This window comes from Caretta caretta, chromosome 2, assembly GCF_965140235.1.
Source record: "Caretta caretta isolate rCarCar2 chromosome 2, rCarCar1.hap1, whole genome shotgun sequence".
Taxonomy (NCBI): Eukaryota; Metazoa; Chordata; order Testudines; family Cheloniidae; genus Caretta; species Caretta caretta.
Window position 1 is genome coordinate 235446513 of NC_134207.1, and position 25822 is coordinate 235472334.

A 25822-nucleotide genomic window follows, 5' to 3' on the forward strand; every position below is an offset into this window, starting at 1 on the left:
CTCCCTTCTACCTCTGCTTCAAACTGGAATCCATCCAGAGAAATCTCTTGGCTGACCCCCTGCTGATCATTCTGTACTGCAGAACAGGGAAACATGTTATGATCACCTGATTCCGACTAGCTAGCAATTTCTGCTGCTGGCTGGCTTCAACAAGTCTGTCAGTGGAAGGGCTCAGGCACAGAATGCAAACCACAACAGACTGCTATAGTGATTTGGAGCAAAAGTGGCAAAGCTTTCCTGCCCAGTTTCTTCTACTCCATAAGGAGTCTGGTAGCCACCCAAGGCACGCAGATACAAAAGAAAGCTTCAGCCAGGAAACTCCAGCTACCTTTGTGCAGGGAGGCAGGAAACAACTGGGGAGCAGAGTCTAGGAAGAGCCAAACAGAGAACTGGGAGCCAAAACTTTTTTTGTTCTTGCCTGGCTCCTTGCCTGGCAGACAGGGCCAGGAGGAACACCCAATGGTTGCATGCACTATGTGAAACCATATCCTTGGAAGAGTAACAAAAATGTTATTTTATGAATAAAGTAATGCTAACTAGATCACCAAAATTGTCTCACTGTTTTCTATCAGTAAAATACACACTTTTTTTTACCCATTGAATACAACTGAACACTTAGAATGTTACAGCAATAGACAGTAATTCATGTCATTTGAGAAAAACCAACGTACTATATAGACAGGTTTCAGAGTAAACAGCCGTGTTAGTCTGTATTCGCAAAAACAAAAGGAGTACTTGTGGCACCTTAGAGACTAACCAATTTATTTGAGCATAAGCTTTCGTGAGCTACAGCTCACTTCATTGGATGCATACTGTGGAAAGTGTAGGAGATCTTTTTATATACACACGAAGCATGAAAAAATACCTCCTCCCATCCCACTCTCCTGCTGCTAATAGCTTATCTAAAGTGATCGCTCTCCTTACAATGTGTATGATAATCAAGTTGGGTCATTTCCAGCACAAATCCAGGTTCTCTCACACACACCCCCCACATACACACACACAAACCCACTCTCCTGCTGGTTTGTCGGGGGGGAAGGGGGGGTGAGACATGGATCATTTTTCCTAATTGCCACACATCCCTAAGGAGTAAAAAAGAAAAAGAAAAAAAGAAAACAAAAACCCAACAAAGCATCATAATGCTCTGTTTCTGAAATATGGAGGTGTTTTGAAAAATATCACTCATTCATTTCACTTACTTTAAAAGAAAAGTGAACAGCAGACTCGGGAGGGTAGACAATGAAGTGTCTTAAGGTAAAACCAAAACCCTGAGACGTCCTCCTTAACACAACTGTTTTTGGACCAGGCCAAGAGAATGTTTCTTCTTCCTCCAATGGCGATACAACTTCACTCTGCTCTTTTCCATCTTTATGTTTTGACACCTAAAATAGATTAGAAAAAAGTGCTATATTAAAAAATACAGAATTTGCAATTTTGTTTTTCTTAAGAGACAATCCATCTACAAGAAACAAAATTTACAAGACAAAATACACAAACAGGATCATCATATCATCAAGCTGTAAATTTGCCTAATACACTAAGACTTGTTCCAGCAAAGATTAAATCTCAGGTTATATCGTGAATATAGCTATTTTTAAATTGTAAGTGAAGCTGTACGTATGTCAGAAAGTCATTGTACAAAAAAAAAAATAATCAAGTGCTCGAGTTTAATACTGTGTACTGAACTAATCTAGGGAGATCCACACAGATTGCAAATCTTGTCTGACTCAATTTACTCATGTACAAATACTGAGCTGCTTCCTGGGTCTCTGCTGGGATTCCATTTCAGATATTTACCCAGCACAAACCCATACATATACTGTACATATAGACCATTCTGTCCTGGCCTGTAATTCGCATAAGAATGGCCTAACAGGGTCAGACCAATGGTATCCTATCATCTGAGAGTGGCCGGTGCCAGATACTTCAGAGGCAATGAACTGAATAGGGCAATTTATTGAGTGATCCATCCCATCGACCAGTCCCAGCTTCTAGCAATCAGAGGCTCAGGGAAACCCAAAGCATGCAGTTGTCCCCCTGACCATCTTGGCTAATAGCCATTGATGGGCCTAACCTCCATGAACTTATCTAATTTTTTTTTTCTAGCCGACCTATATTTTTGGCCTTCACAATGTCCCCTGGCAACAAGTTCCACAGGTTGGCTGTGCATTGTGTGAAGAAGTATTTCTTTATATTTGTTTTAAACCGATGCCTGTTAATTTCATTGGGTGACCCCTGGTTCTTGGGTTATGCAAAGGAGTAAATAATACTTCCCTATTCACTTTCTTCATAACATTCGTGATTTTATAGACCTCTAATATCTCCCTCCTCTCAGTCGTCTCTTTTCTAAGCTGAACAGTTCAAGTCTTTTTAATCTCTCCTTGCATGGAAGTTGTTCCATACCCCTAATCATTTTTGGTGCCCTTCTCTGTACCTTTCCCAATTCTAATATATCTTGTTTGAGATGGGGTGGCTAGACCTGCATGCAGTATTCAAGGTGTGGCATACCAAGGATTTATATAGCAACAGCATATTTTCTGTCTTATTAACTAGCCCTTTCCTAATGGTTCCTAACATTGTTAGCTTTGTGCACTTCCACTGCACATTGGGCATATGTTTTCAGAGAACCATCTGCAATAACTACAAGATCTTTCTTGAATGGTAACAGCTAATTTAGACACCACCATTTTATATGTATATTTGGGATTCCGCTTGCCAGCATGCATTATTCTGAATTTATCAACAATGAATTTCATCTGCCATTTTGTTCCTCAGTCACCCAATTTTGTAAGATTCCCTTTGTCAGTTTTCACAGTCAGCTTTGGATTTAACTATAATTTTATATTGTCTGCAAACTTTGCCACCTCACTGATGTGTTTTTTCCAGATCATTTATGAATATGTTGAACAACTGGCCCCAGTACAGATCCTTGGGGGATGCCGCTACTTACCCCTCTACACTGTGAAAACTGACCATTTATTCCTACCTTTTATTTCCCATCTTTTAACCAGGTACTGATTCATGAGAGGACCTACCCTCTTATCTCACGACTGCTTGCTTTGCTTAAAAATCTTTGATGAGGGATCTTGTCAAAGGCTTTCTGAAAGTCCAAGTACAGTATATCCCCTGGATCACCCTTGCCCACATGCTTGCTGATCCCCTCAAAGATTTCTAAATGACTGAGGAGGCATTATTTCCACTTACGAAAGCCATACTAACTCTTCCCCAACATATTGTGTGCATCTTTCTGTCTGACAATTCTGTTCTTTACTATATAGTGCGCTCAGAACTGGTATTCTGAGAGCAGCAGCTGATGAACCAGATCAGTTTTTACTTTTTAACCTCTTTACTTTGCTCCAACAATCACCTTCCATCTGACAAAACTGACACATACAGTAAAGGCTCAGCCATAATTGGTTCACAAGTTAAATGTTCTGTCCCTGAAAAGGAACTACACAAGGTATAGACAAAAAGTAAATCCAACTTCTACTTTACAACAACATTTAGAGCAATGTGACAATGGAAATGAGAAAGGCATTTCATTTCTTAGGCTTCTTGATAGAGGCTTAATCCTTTGCTATTCAAGAAAATACTGACTCAACCTCTTTGTTTTTGAGTTCATTCCTAGAGAGTGATTCACCCCCAAGATGTTTCAGTATGCCAATGTCACCCAAAATTATACAAGTAGCAAAGTCAAAATTCCATCTTGTTACACCCCATTCTCCCAAGCATAAACAAAAGCATGTATTTAAGAAGAACCCCAAATATTTATGTAGATTTCATATAACTATAGCTCAAATTATAAAGTTTTAATAAATTGTATATCTTATCCCTTTATCCAGCTGCATATTCAGGCATTGTGATTTTCCAAGCCAATGCCACTTCATGCTTATCTACCTCAAAGCTAAAGTCAAAATAGATTAAAAAAAAAAATACCATGTGAAAACCTATGAGGCCCTCCAAATCGGATCCAGTGTTCTGTGTCTGCTTTGGGTATTTGACCTAGTAATCACTCCGATGTTTTTTCAGTTAGCACGAACAGTCCCACAACTTTAGTGGAAAAAATAGTTACCTACCTTTTGTAACTGTTCAAGATGTGTTGCTCATGTCCATTCCATTCTAGGTGTGCACGCATGCACATGCACGGAGATTTTTGCCTTAGCGGTATCCATATAGCTGGCAGTGGCGTCCCCTCGAGTTGATGATTACCTGTTAGGTTCACTCCCTCTGGGGCACCTGGCATTGGCCACTGTTGGCAGACAGGATATTGGGTTGGATGGACCTTTGGTTTGACCCAGTATGGCCGTTCTTATGCCGCACTCATACGCCAGTATATCAGGCATGGCCAACCCTATGTCCTCTCAGTTCGTGCTTGCTGGCAACTCTGACAAAGGGGCACGAGGGCAGGTAATGGAATGGACAGGAGCAACATCTCAAAGAACAACAGTTACAAAAGGTAGGTAACCAGTTTTAATTCTTTGAGTGCTTGCTCATGTGAGTCACCTAGAATGGAACTGACAAGCAGTTTTCATGGAGGTGGGCTCAGAGTTCACGGTTATGCAGCTTGCAATAGTGCTCTACCAAAGCCAGCATTGTCTCGGGCCTGCTGAGTAAGTGCGTAATGCGATGTAAATGTGTGGAGAGACGACTAGGTGGCCTCTCTTCAGATCTCTTGGATTGGCATCTGAGCCAAGAAGGTTGCTGATGATGCTTGTGCTCTAGTCAAGCATGCTTTGACTATCGCCAGTGGAGTCACACTCACCTGCTCATAACAGTATTGGATGCAAGCTGAGAGCCAGGACGAGATCCTCTGAGCAGACACTCGGCAACCTTTTATCCTGTCTGCCTCCGCAACAAACAGCTGCGCTGACTTACAGAAAAGCCATGTCCTGTCAATACAGAAGGCCACCGCGCTCCGGACATCCAGGGCACGCAACCTGCACTCCTCTTCAGAATCATGGGGCTTTGGAAAGACGACCGGTAAGAAAATATCTTGGCCAGTATGAAACTGGGAGACTACCGTGGGCTGGGTGCGGCCACAACCAGACCTCGTCCTTGTAGAATACCATATAAGGTGGTTCTAATACAAGTTACCTGATCTCAGACACACTGTGGGTGGATGCAATCGCCACCAGGGACGCAACCTTCCAGGAGAGAAGGAGGAGAGAGCAGGAAGCAAGAGGCTTGAAGGGAGGCCCCACGAGCCTCAATAGCACAAAATTTAAATCCCAGGGAGGGTCAGGATCCCAGACGTGAGGGTAAACACGATCCAGACCTTTCAAGAACCGGGCCGTCAGTTTGTGAGCAAAAACTGACCTGCCTTAGAATGGAAAGCCGAAATAGCAGCCAGGCAGACCCTAACTGACGACAGGGACAAGCCCGGAAGTTTGAGGTGCAGAAGATAGTCCAAGGTCACTTACAAGAGGCCTGCTCAGCCCTGACGCACCGATCTGAGGCCCAGCACATGAATCTTTTCCATTTTGCCTGATAGGTCACTCTGGTGGAGGGTTTTCTGCTACCCAGCAAGACCTGTTGCACCCAGGTCGAACATTCTTGCTCTTCTGCATTTAGCCAAGCAGCAGCCACACTGTCAAGTTAAACGCTTCCAGGATCGGGTGCAGGAGACTGCTGTGGTTCGGGGACAACGGGTCCTGCCAGAGAGGGAGTTGCAGCGGCGCTGCTACTGAAAGATACAGCAGCGTGCCGAACCAGTGCAAGCAAGGCCACTCGGGGGCTATAAGGCTAACCCTCGCCCTGTCCTGTTTGATCTTCTCAAGGATTCTGTGGATCAATGGCACAGACAGAAAAGGCGTACATCAGGGCTACCGACCACAGAAGAAGGAAAGCATCTGACAGGGAACCCCTGTCCATCCCCCGGAGCGAACAGAACACGTGGCATTTCCTGTTCTGGCAGGAGACGAACAAGTCCATCTGGGGAGTTCCCCTCTTTCAGAAGATCATACTGGCCACCTCCGGATGGAGGATGGGAAGGTCCTGCTGAGGCGATCTGCTAGCACATTCTTGGGCCTGGACAGGTGCACGACCACCACATGAATGGCATGCCACACACAGAAGTCCCAAAGGCGGAGAGCTTCTTGGCAAAGGGCTGACAACCTGGTTCCGCCATGTCTGTTGATGTAATACATCGCTGTGGTATTGTCCATGAGGACCTGCACCACTGTGCCCCTCAGGTGGGGTAAGAAAGCCTGGCAGGCCAGATGACCCACTCTGAGCTCCCTGACGATGTGGTGGGCCAGACTGTCCCGCAATGGGTCAGCCCTAGGTGCTTACCTCGCCCAGGTTCAGTGCCTCCTCCACCGCTCCCTAGCCCAGGTCCAAAGTGTTGTAGACCAGGGTCACCAATAGGGATGAGATCACAAAGGGGACTCTTGCCAACACCGACCCAGCGTCCAACCGAGGGGTGACAGGATGTTATCTGGCACCCTGACCACCCAGTCTAGCTCGCGTCTGTTGGGGGTGTAAACCAATGCCAGCCATGCTTGCAGAGGCCAGAAGTATAGCCTGACATGACTGTCCACGTATATACAGGCGGCCATGTGGCCCAGCAACTCCAGGCAGGTGAGCCATAGTGAGCAGGTGGTTCTTCACAAGGGAGATCAGGTCCGACATGGCCGGAAAAAAACTCAGCTCTGGGAGGAAGGCTCTGGCTAGCGTGGAGTCGAGAACCACCCCTATGAACTCTATGCATTGAACTGGCCTTAAGGTGGATTTTTTTCTCATCTATCAACAGACCTAGGTCATGGCAGGTGGAACGAACCAAATGGAGGCTCCTCTGCACTTGGTCCCAAGACCTGTCCTTGATGAGCCAGTCATCGAGACACGGGAAGACCTGGACCCCTTGACATCGGAGATAAGCAGCCACTGGCGCCATACATGTTGTGAAGACCCTTGGAGGCAATGAGAGGCCAAAGGGGAATGCAATAAATTGGAAATGGCATTCGCCCACTATAAAACGGAGGAAATGTCTATGACCTTGGAATATGGAGATATAGAAATAGACATTCTTCAAGTTGAGGGTGGCATACCAGTCTCCCAGATCCAGGGAGGGCATGATGGAAGCCCGGGAGACCATGCAAAACTTCAACTTTTTGAGAGACTTGTTGAGATGTCGCAGGTCTAGAATGGGTCTGAGGCCCCCTTTTGCTTTTGGGATTAGGAAGTAGTGGGAGCAGAAGCCCTTTCCCTTCATGTCCCAAGGGACCACCTCCACCATTCCCAGGCGCAGGAGGTTCTCAGCCTCTTGACATAGGAGTTGCTCGTGAGAAGGACAGGAAGGAGAGGGAGTGGGAGGGAGGGGCAGCCAAAAACTGCATGGTGTGACTTTGAGACATTATGTATAGCACCCCAGTCCGAGGTGACTTGGGACCAGGTCGAACGGAAGGGATGAAGACGGGTGAGGAAAGACCAGGGTGGATCCTGGGAGGTGACTGGGAAAGTGTCACTCTCGACTGCACCCTCAAAACAAGCACTTCTGGCCCCCAGGATGTTTTGCCAGGGAGGGCTGCGGGGGTAAGCAGGAGGAGGAAGGGTGAGGCCAGCTGAAATTAGCGTTTCTGTTTCTTCTTGCAGATCCCAGAAGAGACTGCCAAGGCCCAGGCAGCGTTGGCGGCCGGAACTGCTTTCTCACAGGCTGTATGCATGCCCAGCGAACGAAGGGTGGCCCTGGTGTCCTTTAGCTCATGCACCCTCACAGCCGTCTGGTCAGAAAGAGACCACTCCCATCGAATGGGAGATCCTGGATCGAGGTCTGCATTTCTTGGGAGAGACCTGAAGTCTGAAGCCAGGAACTGCACCTCATTACAACCGCTGACACAACCACCCGTTGCCAAGTCCACCGCAACCCACGTCATCTGGAGGGATCACCTGGCAGCCATAGAGCTCTCCACCAGGGTGCCAAATTCCTGGACCAAACCCTGTGGAAGGGACCCCTTGAACTTATGGAGGGAGTCCCATAAGTTAAAGTTGTGGTTTGCCACCCGGAACTGCAAACTGGCCGACGAATACATTTTTCTTCCAAACAGATCCAATCATTTGGCCTCTTTAGTTTTGGGGGTTGCGCTGGTATGCCCGTTTGTCTCTTTCATTAGCCACAGAGACCGCTACCAAGTCTGGGGGAGGGTGGGTGTAGAGGTATTCAAATCCCTTGGCCGGGACAAAGTATTTCTTTTCAGCCCTTTTTGAGGAGGGAGGAATGGAGGAAAGTTTGCCAGAGGCTTGGCAATCTTAAGGACACTGTCATGCACCGGTAGTGCAACACAGGTTGGGGTAGAGGCTAACAGGACATTAAACAAGGTGTCTGCCTGCTCAGCCATTTCCTCCACCTCCAGGCCGAAGTTCTCAGCCACCTGACTCAGCAGGGCCTGCTGTATTTTTAAATTGTCCGGCCAGCTGACCCTCAAGTGTCCCGCAACCACCTCATCCAGGGATGAAGATGATGATTGAACATCTGGGGGAGGCTCTGGACATCTTTCCACACAGGAGAGGGAGGCTCAGGGGTGGGCGCAATTCCCTGTGACTCTACCACTGAGCATGCCTCGTGCACTGAGCCTGGTTCCATCGGTGCTACCAGCTGTCACTACGAGGCAGCAGCCAATGAGCGATGTGAAGGGGGCATTGCCATAACCAATGTTCCCCACACGCACCAATAAGGCCACTGTGCTGGCCGTGCTACCAAATCAGCACCATAGACGTCGATGCAGCCTCGGGTGCCCATTCGCGCCAGTGCAGTCTAAGTGAGGGACTGAACTGGGCTTCTGTGCTGGAGGAATCATCTTCCGGTGACCACAGTGGGGCCATGAACGGCTGGGTTTCTTTGCTGACCATTGCTGTCGGAGACCGGTGCCCAGATGTCATCGGTGCCAGTATCGAGGGGACCAGAGACACGACGGGAGCACTTCCACGAGGCAGGCAACTGGGACCCGCTCTGAAATGACAACCAGCAGGAAGGCGAGTGGCGTCAGTAATACGGAGACCTGCGTCTTGCTCTGGGCGATCCGTGTAAGACTGCAGCGATTGAGGGTAAGCCCCAGAGGGTCAGGGCTGTGACTCCAGCAATCAGCAGCAGAGATGGAGAGCACTGCTTCATCTTGTGGGAATGGCGGCACCCCACTGCCCCGAGGGGTTTTAGTGGCTGGCTTGCCCTCACGGGGGGCCTTTGTCAGTTCCTGAGGCACATGCTGCATCGGTGGTGAGGGCAGAGACCTGTGCTCTCTCAGCACCAGAGAGTCTGTGACGGCGTCAGTACCATCAGGTTTTTTGGTCCCATGCCACTCCTGGGAGTCGGTGGTGGACCTTTCACAAGGCTAAAGACCTGACTGGGGAGGCATGAGTGCATGGCCCAGTGACCATGGCCTGTTTTGCCCAGTGCTGGGGATCCATTATTTTTGGTCTTTTTGGGCACTGGGGAATGGTGCCAGGCGGAGCCCAAGGCCTGGGGCACACTACGCAGTGAGGCCGAGGAACTTGGTAAGTCCTGATGGGCTGCACAGAGGCCGGATGCAGGGCGGACTCCATGAGGAAAACCCTGTCAAGGTTCCTTCCCCACTCTGAACTCTATGGTACAGATGCGGGGACCTGCATGAAAAACCCCCTAAGCTTATTTTTACCAGCTTCGGTTAAAACTTCCCCAAGGTACAAACTATTTTACCTTTTGCCCCTGGACTTTATTGCTGTCACCACCAAGTGTCTAATAAATATATAACCGGGAAAGAGCCCGCTTGGAAATGTCTTTCCCCCCAAAAAATCCTCCCAAACTCTACACCCCCTTTCCTGGGGAAGGCTTGATAAAAATCCTCACCAATTTGCATATGTGAACACAGACGCAAACCCTTGGATCTTAAGAACAATGAAAAAGCAATCAGGTTCTTAAAAGAAGAATTTTAATTGAAGAAAAAGTAAAAGAATCACCTCTGTAAAATCAGGATGGTAAATACCTTACAAGGTAATCAGATTCAAAACATAGAGAATCCCTCTAGGCAAAACCTTAAGTTACAAAAAGACACAAAAACCAGAATATACATTCCATTCAGCACAACTTATTTTATCAGCCATTTAAACAAAACAGAATCTAACGCATATTTAACTAGATTGCTTATTACCCCTTTACAGGAGTTCTAACCTGCATTCCTGCTCTGGTCCGGACAAAAACACACAGAGAGAACCCTTTGCTCCCCTCCATACGCTCCAGCTTTGAAAGTATCTTGTCTCCTCATTGGTCATTTTGGTCTAGTGCCAGCAAGGTTATCTCTAGCTTCTTAACCCTTTACAAGTGAAAGGTTTTTTCCTCTGGCCAGGAGGGATTTAAAAGTGGTTAGCCTTCCCTCTATATTTATGAGAGACCCATAGCCAAATATCCCATTCCTTTTGCCTGCGGGGCCGGAAGTTTTTACAAATTCGGCACTTGTCCCTAACTTGTGACTCCCCTAAGCACTTGAGGCAGCTGCTATGGGGGTCACTTATAGGCATAGGCCTGTTGCACTCTGCGCAGGGCTTAAACCTGGGAGACCGGGGCATGTCCCGCCTGGGACAAAGTCCCCACTGGGACCCTAGCTGCTAACTACTAACTACACTTAACACTAAATACTATACACAAGCTATTTACAAGAGTCTAAATCAGTAGGCGAAAAATCACTAGCCCTTGCAATGCAAGGGAAGGCACTCTGACTAACCACCCCGGGCGGTAAGAAGGAACTGAGAGGGTGTAGGGTCGGTGTCGCCTCATATATCAGCGCATGAGAACAGCACTCAAGGGGGAACCACTGCCAACCCTACAAATACCATTAAGGCAAAATCTCCGACGACCGCGCATATAAGCGCGCGCACACCTGTAATGGAATCAACATGAGCAAGCACACAAAGAAGAAAATTAAAGCTTTACCTTTTAGATTAAAAGTGGGCTAGGTCTCCAATAGAATACTTTTCTCTACAATTTTTTTAATCTATAAGAATGAGAGAGATTAGAATTAATTTGAATCAGAGAAGAAAGGCAACTATCCAGGGAAAGAAGGCTTCTGCATAGGCTATTTCCCCAAGAGACGTGAATGATAGCAGTATTCATCACTCTTCATCTGTGGGTAAATCGACTGTGGGAAATTAAACATGAAAATCCTGCATATTGTGGGCCTAATCCAATGCCCACTGAAGCCAGTAGAATTGGACTGAAGCCAAAGGGAGAATCCCATAAAAGCCCGAAGCACATGTTGAAGTTATTTGTATATTATTATTTGTACAGTATTTATTATTCTAACAGTAGCAGTACCTACAGACATCACAGAAAACATAGGTTTTAAGGAGAATTTAAGAGACTCAGGTGGTCATTTGTGAACTTTAGTAAGAAGCTCTCTTCCCAAACATAAAGGGAGTCATGGCAGAATGCGAGAGATGCTTGTTGGAAAAGTGGTTGATCAAGGCCAATGTCACCAGCAGAGTGAAAGAGGGTGATAAAATGTCATAAGAAGTTATCCTGGCAACTTGAAGCCTAAAGGGTGGAGGGCACTGAAAGCGAGGATAGGAAACCCGTGCTTGGTGTGGTGGAAATGGACAATCTAGGAGTGGGGATGAGGTGATGAGACAGGCCAAGAAATTTATAGACTTAACTAAACCTTAATTCAACCTTTAAGCACAGCTATCAAGTTATCTATTTAAGCGCTTCACACCACTACCTTACTATGCAGTTTCTGTGCAATTTTTTCCCCTCAGTTCAATAAACTGAATCTTGTAAACAATGTTGATAAATGCTTTAAATTGTAACCCTCAGACTGCCTTGTATTTAAGGGTGTATCCTCTCAAAAAGTCTCTTACATGCTCATGAGAAAACAGAGAACCAATCCAAGAAGGACAGAGCTGGTTTGATCCCATTAACTGGGCAAACAGGACAGTACTTGAACCACTGTCCTCAGAACTCTTCATTGCTAAATTTTTCAAGCCAAAGTGCAGGGGATTCAGTTTAAGTCCCATGTAGTAGTGTAGAGATAAATGTCAAGTTTGTACAGAATAGGTGGTACATTTGAAAAGTTTTGCCCAAGACAAATGATAGAAATAAGAAAAAAAATCACATTAGATGTGAATGTTACACATTGAAGTGTAAGATAAATATTTAGATAGGTCATGCATATTCCAATGTTTTTCAAAAGTTTAAATTAATACCGTTTATTACAAGAGTGTCACACACACCGTTAATTTACGTAGATAGCAATGGCCTAGTTAATCAAATAGAAATTTCAGAATGAATTTACTAGGGATCACTGAAGTTAATTCTTCTGAAACTGAAATCTGATAGATAAAAAAAAAAACCCTGTAAGACCTGAAGTAGCATCATAACATAGCAATCTGAGTGACCTAAGATTATACTGTCCCTGGAGTTAAGAGACAAGGTGAGGGAGGTAGTATCTTTTATTGGACCAACTTCTGTTGGTGAGAGAGACAAGCTTTTGATCCACACTGAGTTAAAAGTTAAAATTGTAAAGGAATTAACTTACATTTATGTCAAAATTTAGCTGATGAGATTGCCTATAATGGCATGTGGCCCATTGGCAACTGCCAGTAACAAAAGTCCCCAACTGCTGGAGATGAGACATTAGATGGGGAGGACTCTCAATTACTAGAGAGAATTCTCTCCCTGGTAGGTCTTGCCCACATGCTCAGGGTCTGATTGGCATATTTGGGGTCAGGAAGGAATTTTCCCCCAGGTCAACTTGGCAGAGACCCTGGGGGGGTTTCACCTTCCTCTGCACCATGAGGCATAGATCACTTGCAAGTTTAAACTAGTGTAAATGGTGAATTCTGTGTAACTTAAAAAAGTCTTCAAATCATGATCTGAGAACTGCAGTAACTCAGCCAGAGTTTAGGGGTCTATTTCAGGAGCGGGTGAGGTTCTGTGGCCTACAATGTGCAGGAGGTCACACTAGATGATCACGATGGTCCCTTCTGACTTTAAAGTCTATGAAAGATGTTAGATTGACATTTTATTCACAGAGCACGTACAGGGAAGTTAATTCTCCATCTTCAATCTTTAGCTCTCTGAGACTGCCAACAAGGGGTCTGAAAGTATTAATTATAATGACAGCAGCAGTCATGTCACAAAATACAATTTGTTTAATGTCACCCAATGAATAGCCATCAGATGGCAGCAATTTTCAGCCACTGCTGTGACCAGAGAAGGATCTGAATTAGTTACAAGTTAAAAACTCCATGTCATGTTACCAGTCCCATGAACCATCCAGACAAACACCCAAAATTACACCCTATCCACCAAAACCTCCCTCTTTAAAAAAAATTTTTTGGAAGAAAAAGAAGAAGTTTTCCAATATAAATGAAGCTGTATGATTTACAAGAAAAAAAATATGCACAGGAAAAATGTTGATTTCTATAGACAAGAATGACTTACTGAGGGCAGAGCTTCTACACACTTTTACTTGTGAACTGAATATGATAGTCACGTAAAAGAATACACATTTCCTAAATTTACTTCTCTCTAAAGAGCCTTCACTTGCATTTCATCAGCATGAAAAATGTAAAAAGAAAAGGAGTACTAGTGGTACCTTAGAGACTAACCAATTTATGAGCTGTAGCTCACGAAAGCTTATGCTCAAATAAATTGGTTAGTCTCTAAGGTGCCACTAGTACTCCTTTTCTTTTTGCGAATACAGACTAATATGGCTGCTACTCTGAAACATGAAAAATGTAGTTAGTTACATAATGAATGATTTATCTTCATTAAACTAAGTTCTGACAAACTAGACTATTTTGTAACATACATCTTAGTAAAGATGTGTGTCTCCGTTTCATTTTAAACAGAAGATAAATCCCTGAATCTCTGTGGATTATCAGATCACACAGTCAGAAACTGAATCACCAAATTAGACAGGAGCTGAACAATCCAAGTTTAAGTACACTTTACCTAAAAAGAGTTCAAGAAACAGTTCTAGAAGTCCTGAGGGAAAGGAGGTTTTTTTCAAATCTCAAAACACCATTTCCTGTTCTGTGTAGTTACCATAATACAGTAACTCCTCACTTAACGTCGTAGCTATGTTCCTGAAAAATGCGACTAAGTGAAACGATGTTAAGCAAATCCAGTTTCCCTATAAGAATTAATGTAAATGGGGGGAAATTCCAGGGAAAGGTTCCAGGGAAATTTTCTTTTTTGCCAGACAAATGGCATTATATACATTTCAAACAATTTTAAACAAGCAATAATATACTACAATCATCATTTCTGAGTATGAAGCTTAGTTGAGGTGATGGAGTCAGAGAGTCCTCCCCCTTTACTTCGCATGCTGCATCCTCACTCCCCCCCCTCCCCTCCCTTCCTTTCCCTTCTAAATGCCGCAAGCCAGCTGATTGCTGCAGGCAGGAGGCAGGGGAGGGAGGGGGGAGGCGCGCTGAGTCCTCACTCTGCCCCGGGCAGGAGGGAGGGGGGAGATCAGCTGGCTTGCCGGGTTAGGGAGGGAGGGGGCGCCTGCGCGCCAAGTCCTCGCTCTTCCCCCCTCCCTCCAAAACACCGCAAGCCGGCTGATTGCCCTGGGTAGGAGGGAGGGGGGGAGGAGCAAGGACTCAGCACACCTCCCCCATCCTTCCCCTGCCTCCAGCAATCAGCTGGCTTGAGGCGTTTTGGAGGCAGGAGGGAGAGGGAAGAAGCGAGGACTTTGCCCCAGGCAGGAGGCAGAGGGAGGGGGAGCCTGTGCGCCATCAGCTGGCTTGCGGTGTTCCGGAGGCAGGGGACGGAGGGGGAGCCTGCACACCAAGTCCTCGCTCCTTCCCCCTCCCTCCAAAATGCCACAAGCCAGCTGATTGCTGCAGGCAGGAGGTGGGGGGGAGAAGAGAGAAGGCGCTGAGCTGCGGGGTCTGCCAGCAGGCAGGAGGTGCTATGGGGAGGAGGGTGGCGGCGTGTAGGGAGGCTGCCAGCTGTGGAGAAAGCAGGCAGCCTAACAACGTAAGAGTGGAGCATTGCACAACTTTACATTGCTGCTCAATTAGGGAGCATGTTCGTTTAACGATGAAACAACCTTAATCAGGACGACTTTAAGTGACGAGTTACTGTACATATGAGATGCTGAAATTTACAGTAAATACTTTGCCTTGAATATTGCATTTAATAATAAACACTGTTTTCTGAACTGTGAAGTAATCCACAGACTGCAGGATAGACTCTTGAGCTGAATTTAACAATAAGTTAGCATCCTGACAGCCTTCCAACAAGCTGCCCAACTAAACTAAGTAAGATTAGTAGGCATTCTTGATGTTTTTAAATAAAATATTTTTCACATAAAAAGATAAATATACAACTTTTCAGACCATCTTCATACAACAAAAAGTGGACCAAATAAAGTTCACAAATCCAAACCAATATTTTACAAATCATTAGCAGGTTATCTTTAAGCTTCTGTGTGCTTCGTATGGGTAGCCCCGTGCAACAAAATAGTCCGGCCTGGAGGTGACAAAGGCATGGATAACTGCAACAAAAAATCCTAAATTCTGAGAAATCTTCCAGTTGGCTTCCTTCCCATACTCACAATATACCTCTCTCTCTCTCTCTATGTAGAACTCTAACACTGTCTGGTCAGCTGACCACCACTAAACAAATAAACAGTTGCCTTAAAAATATCCAACATATTTTACATTCAAGGATGAACATTAACCAATTAATCCTCAAAACAACCCTGCAAGTCAAGTATACAGCTGCTAGTATAAAAGTTTAAATACCATGGAGAAATCTTCAGTCATTTGTGGCAAATTTTGTGACTCCCATTGAGGTTTGAGGGAGTCACTTAGGCTGTGAGTCTACCAAGTCAACAAACTCAAGTCAACAAATTGTAGCATACTGTGTGATGGGCAGTTCACAACCCTGACTGCATTTTGGTTTATGTAATAAACAGTAAAATGTTACAGGGGACTACTTACAGTGTAAATACAGTACCAGAAAATCCAAAGTTATATTCCCTATTTTTTATGTGCATGTCTGGTCTATTACATACATACACAGGAGAAGATTTTTAAAAGGCACAAACAGGAGGTAGGTGCCCAACTTCCATTTACTTTCTATGGAAGCTGAGCTCCAAGTGTCCTTTGTGCCTTTCAAAATCGCCCCCAAAATTAAGTTGAAACATTTAATAGAGTTTATTACTGACAGCAATAGCCTTAACTATGTCTTCAATGCAGTTCATCTGGGTGATTGGCACCCAGATCTGAGCATCTGGGTTAGCCTAGCTTGGGGAAAAGAAGCAAAGCTATTCTTGAGTTAGTCTCCTCACTGGCACCTGACTCAACCATGTGTGTTGCTAGGATTTCTAGAAGCACATCACATGGCTCTTAGCCCTGCAGAAAGTTGAGCCACTCTGATTCTTTCCCAGTAAATTGTGGGAGAACTTGTCTGTCCTCCTGGGCACATGGGGGAAAGTGAGCAAGCATTGAAGAACTAAGCATTTAAATTGTTTATCTTATGCCCCCACTGCAAAGTGGGTGGGTTACCAGCACAAGTGAAAGCAGCACTCAGGTTTGGCTAATCCCAAAACAGCTAGCTAGATTGGGTTGAAATCACCACCAAAACTTAAATGAGATGTTTTGGGCGTGGACAGAAGCCAAATTAGGGGTAACATCCAAATAATCTTGGTTAACTCTGCAATAAAGACACACTTTAAGTTAACTACGTTAGGTGTTTTCCTAAATGTCTCCCCTCTAAGCACTTTGTTACTGCTCATTTGTATTAAGATAAAGATTATAAATAGGCTTGGAAAGATTAGATTTTTAATCAGCAAATGTCAAGTTCACTACGTACCCACAAGCCAATGAAAAAATATTTCTATCGATAATAATCAAAACGTACAGATGGCAAAGAAAAACTATGCTTGAGAACTTACAGTCTGATTTAATGATATTTACTCTGTATATTTTAATATGTGATGTTGACAATTTAACTGTTATAAAGCTTTAACTTTTTGAATTTCAATGTCTGTCATTAAATAATTACAGTCTCACCCCTGTTGTCTGATCTTTTCATAATTTCCCACAACTGAAAATTTTTTAAAAAGATAGAATTCTAAAGAATGCTTACAAACAAACAGATCTATCAAAATTATAAAAAAATAAAAATTGAATTCTGGTAAGCCTAATTATAAATGTTTAAAGAGCACGTGGGAGTCGGGTGTGTGTACAGAGAAGGCAGTATTTTTTATCAGCTGTAGAATCATGCTCCCCCGTCTGTCTCCACTCAGGCATCTGGAAATATCTAGCTCACACTGAGCATGCTCAAAAGCATAAAATCTGCAGATTAACATCACATCATCTTATTTACACTGTTGTTCCAGCACAAGCAACTCGATACCTAACCTCATTAGCAAGGTATTTTAAATGACAGAAGAATTGGAAATTGGAATTGCCCTCTTCCTTGTTCTGGACCCAAAAATCAGATGTGTAACTAAGACCAGAGGTGGCAACTAGCTACTTCTACCTGTGCTATGCTGCTCGACTCTAATATATCCAGAGCATAGAAACTTGTTACAGCGCAACAGGGAATAATGTTGGAATAGCCAAATGAGTCAGCCTCCCACTATTACAAAGGTTCGGTCATTAATTGCCAACTCACTGACTGCAGTGTACAAAAAAAATTAACAAGTCACGAAAAAAAACCAATGCAATAAGATCCAAACCTCTGTTTCAGTTTCTTCCATGAAATTTCAGGAGAGAACCGTGATTGTGCCGGGGGGGTGGCGTGTGTCACTTGCATGCTAGTAAGTTTTCCACTGTGAATGGGGATTATTTAATTAGTATATTATTCCTGCCTTCACCATCTTCACTAGAACTTATGGTCACTAAAACTTTTGTCACTCAGGGGTGTGAAAAACAATGCTGAAACTTGCAGCTGAAAAACAGCACTGAAATCTACAGCGCTGAAACTTGTAGCGCATAGGCGTTTATTTTTTTTTACACCCCTGAGCAAGAAAGTAGCTGCGGTGTAACGTGGCAGTGTAGACAAGTCCTTACAGTGACTTCTGACAACCTGTAGGATTTTGTCCAATGACTGTAGAGGTGTTAACAGGGCACTCCACCTTGCATGGTCCCTTAGAATATGTGCTAACTACCTATGCTAAATAATCTGTTCCACCTTGTATTTAGCTTTCAGGTTCAGAGTACCTTTCCCAGATCTGAAGAAGAGCTCTGTGTAGCTCGAAAGTCTGTTGGTGTGAGACAAAAGATTGTCCAATAGAAGTTATTACCTCACCAATCTTGTCTTTCTAATCTGTAGGGGGGTAATCTCAGGAAACGCCAGGAGTTTTGTTTCATCTCTAAACGTTTCTTAATACCAGAAAAGGATATTGACATATCCCTTTTCATTTATGGATCTCCCTCTCCACAGGAGATTAAAGAAAAAAGTTGTTTTTTTATTATTTTTTCAGTAGCAAATTAGGCCTGGTTGACACATACAAGTTGAATCAATTTAACTAAAATCAGTTTAAAGAGTTATTTATACTAAATTTATTTAAAATCAGTGCAACTTTGATCAGGCCCTATACTTCAAACAACAGAAGATTTCAGGGAACACTGCTTTTAAAAAAAAAAAAAAAATCACACACAGGGGGAAGCATGGGAGAACAGGATATCCCAACACATGAGAACGCCCATACTGAATCAGGCCAATGATCCATCTATCCCAGCATACTGCCATCAGACAGTGGCCAGTGCCAGATGCTTCAGAAGGAATTAACAGAACAGGGCAATTTACCAAGTGATCCATCCCCTGGAGTCCAGTCCCAGCTTCCGGCAGTTAGAGATTTAGAGACACCCACCGCATGGAGTTGCACCCCTGACCATCTTGGCAATTGCCATTGATGGACCTATCCTCCATAACAAAATATCTTTTGCAGTTTTTCTGTTTATGTCTGGTCATTAATGTGTCCCTTTACAGACCGATGCCAGATCACAATACTAAAAATATAAAAATTCCATCTAATTCTGGTCAGAAAAAATTCAAAACAAAAAAATTAAGGGCTTCCTTGTTTTATTATAGCTTAATTAACAGAGGCCTCCATTCTTTAACAGCTACATCCTCTTCAAATTGGAAAGAAAGGAAACATCTGTAGGGCTGGTAGCATATCAACAGCAAAATTTGTCAGATGTGAGCTTAAGTTGGTTAAATACCTTCTTCATTAGTGAAGGCTGAGCTGTTACAAACAGGTAACATCACTGCATGATGGAGATTCTTAGTGCCAAAAAAGAGGTTTCCAGCAACAAGATTTGGAAGGGGAGAAGGAAAAGGAATAAAACCCTCAGAAGAGGAGCTAAAAAAAGCTTTCCCAGTGGCTCGACAGAAATAACGACAAATGATTTGCCTAGAGGGCTGCCAATCACTGCCTTGCCAGCTCTTTCTTCCAGTGCCAGAGAGACAGCTAGAGGATCCACATTCTCCCACATAGCTCTTCCGTGCACCACTCCACTTCCTAAGTGCTGAAAAAGACTTATTAATTCTCCTAGGTGAGATGGCTGCTGAGAAGGTATGAAGGAGATAGACAGGCTCCCTTCTTGAAATGACCAGGTCTTTGAGAATGGGGCCAAGCCATCCATTACGTTCCGATTCTCACTATACTCTCAAAGCCCATTAAAGTACACTGCTACACACCTGAGATGGGTTTGCACAACCACAAGCTACAAATCAGAAGTAATGTACAGCATAACATCTGGCCTTCAGGAAAGTAACTCCACTTCATTAACCACAGGCAGAAGCACCTTCAGACTAAATAGCAAGTGATGTCATCAGTACAAGCACCGTTTCTGTGCATGCCAGTCTCATCATCATAGCTTGAGGCTATGTCTTGCCACAATGATTTACACTGAGCCAGCAGTAGAGCCCAGATGTCTCCCAACTGGCTGCATTGCCAGAAGTAGACCATGCCTCACCACAACTCCTTACCCAAAAAGAGGCAGCATCCTTAACCTAGGACTTTATTTCTAATGTAATTCATTGCACAGTTAGAACACTGAGCAGAAGTTCTACTCTGCTTTCAGCAACAGCACAGATGGACTCTGCATCTGGTTTCCTCTACAAAACTATAAATAGTTGTGGATATTTTTCTACCTACCTATAGTAGGAACTCATGTTGGCCCCCATTTCTGTAGCACTGAGCGTCTCACAATCTTTAATGTATTTACCCACACACCAACTGTGAGGCAAGGAAGTATTTTTATTCCCATTTTACAAATAGGAAATTGACATACCACACACACATTAAGGGTTTGTATACACAAATAAATTGCACTTGGTAAATTAAACATGCAAAGTTGCAACAATTTAGTTAAACCAGCATATAGACCAGTCCTTAGTGACTTGTCTGAGGTCACAAAGTCTGTGATGGAGCAGGGAACAGAACCTGTGTCTCAAGTCCAAGTTACCACCCTAACCATGAGACCATCTTGGATTGCTACTTTGAGCCATTCTTTCAGCTTTTTAGATTCCACGGTCAAAAGATTTACCTGGCCCCTAAAGAGAGAGAGCTTTCAGAACAAACTACATAACAGCTTTTATAGAAAGGTTTTCCATTTCAAACCTAAACATTCCAGGAAAAGGTAATTCATTCGCCAAATGTTGAGAACATAATGTTCGAGACCACAAGAAAGCTAAGGGAATAAGACTAACACCTAACCCCCCTCGCCCTCCGCCAAAAAAAGCCAGCCTATTAAAGCTTGTTTTTAATCAACAACACTGTAAACCTAATTACTTTAAATCATGACTGGATGTTTTCCTAAAAGATATGCTGTAGGAATTATTTTGGGTCCTAGATGATCACAGTGGTCCCTTCTGGCCTTGGAATCTATGAATTGTACTGTACTCAAACATGGAGGTGTAAGAAACTGGAGACATAAAACTCTTTAAGGGTTACATTTTTAAAACAAATTTTTCTGTCATCAATGTACAATGCAATAGGAAAGTTTCCAGATTACACATTAAGAGGTTGAAGAACTCCACACATACAAAACACAAAATTAGGGTATATCCCACAAAAACAGGCATTTTGTGCTCGCCAAGTAGGCTCTCCGTTACAAGCTGATGTGGTATACAAAGACTAAGTTAAAACAAGCTCACACAATGCTAAAACACAGCCATCCTAACTTCTCTACATAGAGAATGGAGAAACAAACAACTTTTGCCAGTTTTTTGTCCTTCCAGAATATTGCAAACAAAATCGGAGGCCACAAAAACAAAAGTATATTACCTAAGGCAGTGGTTCCCAAACTGGGGAATTAATAGCAGCCAACGCAGTGACAGCTAAACCTACACTTGGGACGCCGGCCAGGAAAGACTGTCTATTGTAACAGAAAACTGTATTAATAAAATATATTTAACATATATAAATTAAGTCTACTCGTATTTGCATGGCTATCACTTTTTTTAACTGCTTACTGCTGCCAAGTTATTTTCCAGTATTTACAAACATCAAATAATACTTTTTGTATCAGGTACATCCATCAACAGGGAATTCAATCATCAACTGTTTCCTTTAATGAATAATTTTATGCCTTTTTAAAAAAATTCTTAAACAACAAAAATCCCTCACAACTAATGAAAGAGGAAAATGCATTATGCATAGTTTTTCTGGGGAAGAGAAGGGAGGTAGAATGCAAAAATATGAATACTGTATGAAAATATCCAATGCAAAATGTAAAAATTGCAAAATAGCCATCAACCTGCAGTCATTCCCAAAAGGAATTTAACCATCCTTGTTATTTTGTTATCCTTTAGATTAACTGAGAAATGATTAATTTGGTAAAGCTTTTTTAATGTTAACAGACTCTCCTAAAGAAGAGTATCCCTGCAGTGCAGCAATCTCTGCAGCATTTCTACATTCTGAAGCTTGTATGCAATGTGATAGCTAGGCTACTGCACTGTTTATTCTCTTTCCCCAAAATTACTTTACAAGTTTTGGAAGCAGAGGGAACTGCAGTACTTTATATGAAAAGAAAGCCCATGAAAATGAACAGAACTATTATATTGTTAATCTGTTTTACACTAAAAAGCCACAACAGTCTATGCATTAGTACAACCTATAACATGAGCATAACACGCCTCCTTTATTTACCTACTTCTGCATATACTGTACTAGAAAGACCCCTACTCCACCCATTCAAATAGTCAGGCCTATTCTTTACAATGAAGCCATGTGATTAGCTACAGTGAAAAATTCCAAAAGGATGGAAACAACATTCAGAAGCTCTGCTCCTCAATAAATTATTTAAAGCTATTATATAGGGAGACTCATGGCCTAGTGGGGGCTGTGTTCTTCACTGCTGTGGGATTCAATTCCTGGTCTCTTGAATGTTTGTGAAGGGAGCGAGGAAAAACAACAGAGCCTTACTTTACTCAAAACAACCCCTGTGATCAACTATAGAAAAGGTATTGATCAACTCACAAATACTTGGTCTATGCAGTTCACCTTTACCAGAAAGTGGATAGAATCACCTTCAAGAATATGTATGCATGTGTCTTAAAGGCTGCGGAAATTATGTATCCTCAAAGCTCCATAAAAAGCCATAGAGGAAGAATTCCTCCACCTCCATGTTAAAGAAAGAACCAAGTCAGGTTGCTGAGTAAAGGTACAGTTTGTACTGTTATTTTCCATATATTTGTCAAAAGAAAGAGCTTCTTTAGGTCACACTTCACTCTACTGATTTTTGTTTCTGAGACTTCAAGTCTATGTACACCAACTCCTTACAACACTCTCAGTTCATTGTGAATTTTAAAATAATTTTCAAAAGAGAAAGCTAAATCCTCAAAAAACAGACTGAGAATTATTAGTCCTGCCAGAAAGACTCGAAGCTGTTAACATTGGGATTAATAATCTATTATACTGATGGAACAATTTGGAGATGCATACAACACAAACAGGCGTGCATGGAAATCTGTTTCTAGAAGACAATTCTCCCACATGATATGAGCTTGCCATCTGCTACCCCCTCTTAACTAATCCTTAAATTTTGCAATCATGTGGAAGTTTTAAGCAGTCTGTGCATCTCCCACTGTTGAAACTACCCATCTCCCTGGAGATGGATGCAGTCAGACATGATGCAAGAAAGGAGCAGCAGGAGATCTCAGCACACAGTGAGAAATGAGGTGATTTTAAGAAAGGATGGGGGAGAAGCCAAAATGTGGCCCAATAAAGAAGAAAAAAGTGAAAGAAAAAATGCTTGTTTTGGCCTAATCTTACATTAAATTAAAAATGAGATGTGACAGCTTTCAAGTGAAGATACAGGTGGCACCCTGTGAAACACAATGTTGTCGTCATTCCACAGGGCTTGCAGTGAAAACCTTAACCCACTGAAGTCAGAGGGACAACACGGATTTATATCAGTGAAGGATTTGTCCCTATAGGTTTACATTAGCGTCAAACATTACATAAATTTAAAATGTAACTTTTTAACACATACATTATGTAATCAGAATACACAACCTAACAAAAGTAAAAACAATTACAGATCCACATAAGACCCAGCAGTTCCCAGTTACACTAACTTTCATTTTTGATAAGACCATAAGGCTTGTTCTTAAAATCTTAGACACCCACCAAGGCAGAAAATATCCCTGGCCTCTCTCATATTAGCGTACCTTCCTGTCTTGGGGAGGGACACGACACAACACACACTCACTCTGGGTGTTGTAATAGAAAAAAGGCCCCTCCAGGGGTCAGATGTCTCTTCCATTACATTAATGAGTATTTGCATATAACTTACTACTAACCTAGCAAGCTTCTTTTTCTATCGACGATATATTAAGTGGCTATTCAGAACAAAAATATTATTTTTCCCTAGAAGGTGCAAACCTACAGCCAACACACAGCTTATGTCATTAGGAACTGCTCTGGAGTTCTACTGGGGTCAGGGGCATTGGAATCACACTAGGCTGCAGAACTGTTCATGGAGGCTACAGTAGCCCAAACTAGTGCTGTGCTCGCCATTCACAGGGTGTGGGAGGAATAGCTGGTAGATACATGCAGCCACAGTCCAGAAGACTAATCCTGCCCCCATCCTTCTTCTTTCCCATCTGCATCCTCCTTAAACATTATGAAGTAGGGAGCTTGAACAGAGCTTGGCTCCACAATGTACAGGGGGTGTAGGTACCTGTCTGAGGCCGTCCAAGCATCCACCACACATACTGTTTAGCATTAGCTGTAGTTGGGACCATCCAAATCCATAGGAAAAAAGACTATTTACCCATAAACAAACATGAAGGCCCAGAGAAAAGCTGTTAAACAAGTGCTCACTAGAATGCGCCATTGACAAAGGGATTTTAATTTTACTTATGGGAAAAGCTATGCAGCATTCCTCCATATTTTTTTTTAAAATAAAGTTAGCAAGATAAGGCATTTCAGCAGTATTTCTCAATTAAATACATTAGTTATGCTTAATTAATAAAAGCATCTAACTTCAAATTTCAAAATAAAGGCCTAATTTGCTTTAGAAAAATATTGTAAAATAGGGCTATAAATTAAAATTAATCTGATTCTAGCTTTGTGTCAGCTATGTGAATCCCTCCTTGCTTTATTCTGTTTACTTTTCTCTATTGTCAGTCATAAAAACTAATCCCCACACAGCTTGTACACATTAAGATCAACCTATGATTTAGTCAGAATGTTTAAATAAACCATGAGACACAATCCCACCCCTTTTCTTTACTCTTCTTGGTTTCTGGAATACAAGTAGCAGTTGTCAGCTTTGATTTTGTGTTTCATACTGAACTCTAAGCAGGTGATTTCTGGCCACCTCTAAGCAAACTAGATTAGAAATCAAAACAGATTCAGAAATGTAATGAGACACTGTAGGGAATATAATGAGAACCAAAGAGAAGAGAGGTCCATTTATGTGTATATTTTAACTTACTAGAAACATTTGTCATTTCTTGTCACTTTGAGCACCTAGAATCCATTACTACCATAATGTAAACAGTTTTTTTGCTCGAGAGTCTTTGAAACCATAAGGCTTGAAGTTTCCCCACAATATGAAGGGCAATCTCCCGAGAAAACTCAGTGTCCTGGCAAAAAGCCCAGCTATGACGCAGCTTCTTTAAATAAATAAATAAAACAACTAGTAAAAAAGGTACTATTGGAGAGGTAGAAGAGCAAGCAACAAAGTTACATTTTCGACTGCAAATTACTAGACAATCAGAGCAACTAATCAAGCTAATTGCAAATATTAAAAGCTTTCAAAAATTGGACTTTAAAAATACATTAGCACAGAGATGGAGATGTTGACAGCTATTGCACAAATCTGTATCAGTTAAAAAAAGTAAGTGATTTAATTAACATGCAACAATATATTTGCTTAATTAAACAGTATATCTGTATAAATAAGGTGTTCAAGACCGTTTATAGTTTTAAAAGAGGAGCTGAAAGGGGCTAGTGAAGCCTGAGAGTTATTTCTGAACCAAAAAGGTAACTAGAAAGTTAAGTAAAAGGTTTATACAAATAAATAGCAATTATTTTCCCCACATTATACAGGAATGATCGTGAAATATGTGCATTACCTGAAGTCCTATTTTCAGTGGCTTGCATGAAGTCTGCCGGGAATAATCAAAGTAAAATATAGACTGCTCTGAAAATATTATGACAGCTGGCTAGCAGTATTTTAAATAAAGAAAAATTGCACTCGATATATAAACAAACATATCTTCTAAAACTCAATCTATGGCTTCTCCTCAGTTCTGCCATAAAGAACACTATTAGGCTCCATGCTGTCCCTATTAAAAACCAGACAGTCTCCTGGTGAAGTTCATTTATTTTAGCTTATGTGCTTTTAAAACATAGTTATGTGTATCTGAACTTCA

The 25822-nt window shown here is 42.7% G+C and overlaps 1 protein-coding gene across 4 annotated transcripts in view; it reads right to left on the bottom strand.

Annotated features, from left to right (window-relative positions):
* The window catches only part of ARHGAP21 (Rho GTPase activating protein 21), a 187756-nt gene that overhangs the window by 110158 nt on the left and 51776 nt on the right, over positions 1-25822 (bottom strand). For all 4 annotated transcript variants that reach the window (XM_048837869.2, XM_048837866.2, XM_048837865.2 and 1 more), the window contains one exon: positions 1200-1382. In XM_048837869.2, the coding sequence (XP_048693826.1) occupies positions 1200-1382 (183 nt within the window). The remainder of the gene's footprint in view (positions 1-1199; positions 1383-25822) is intronic.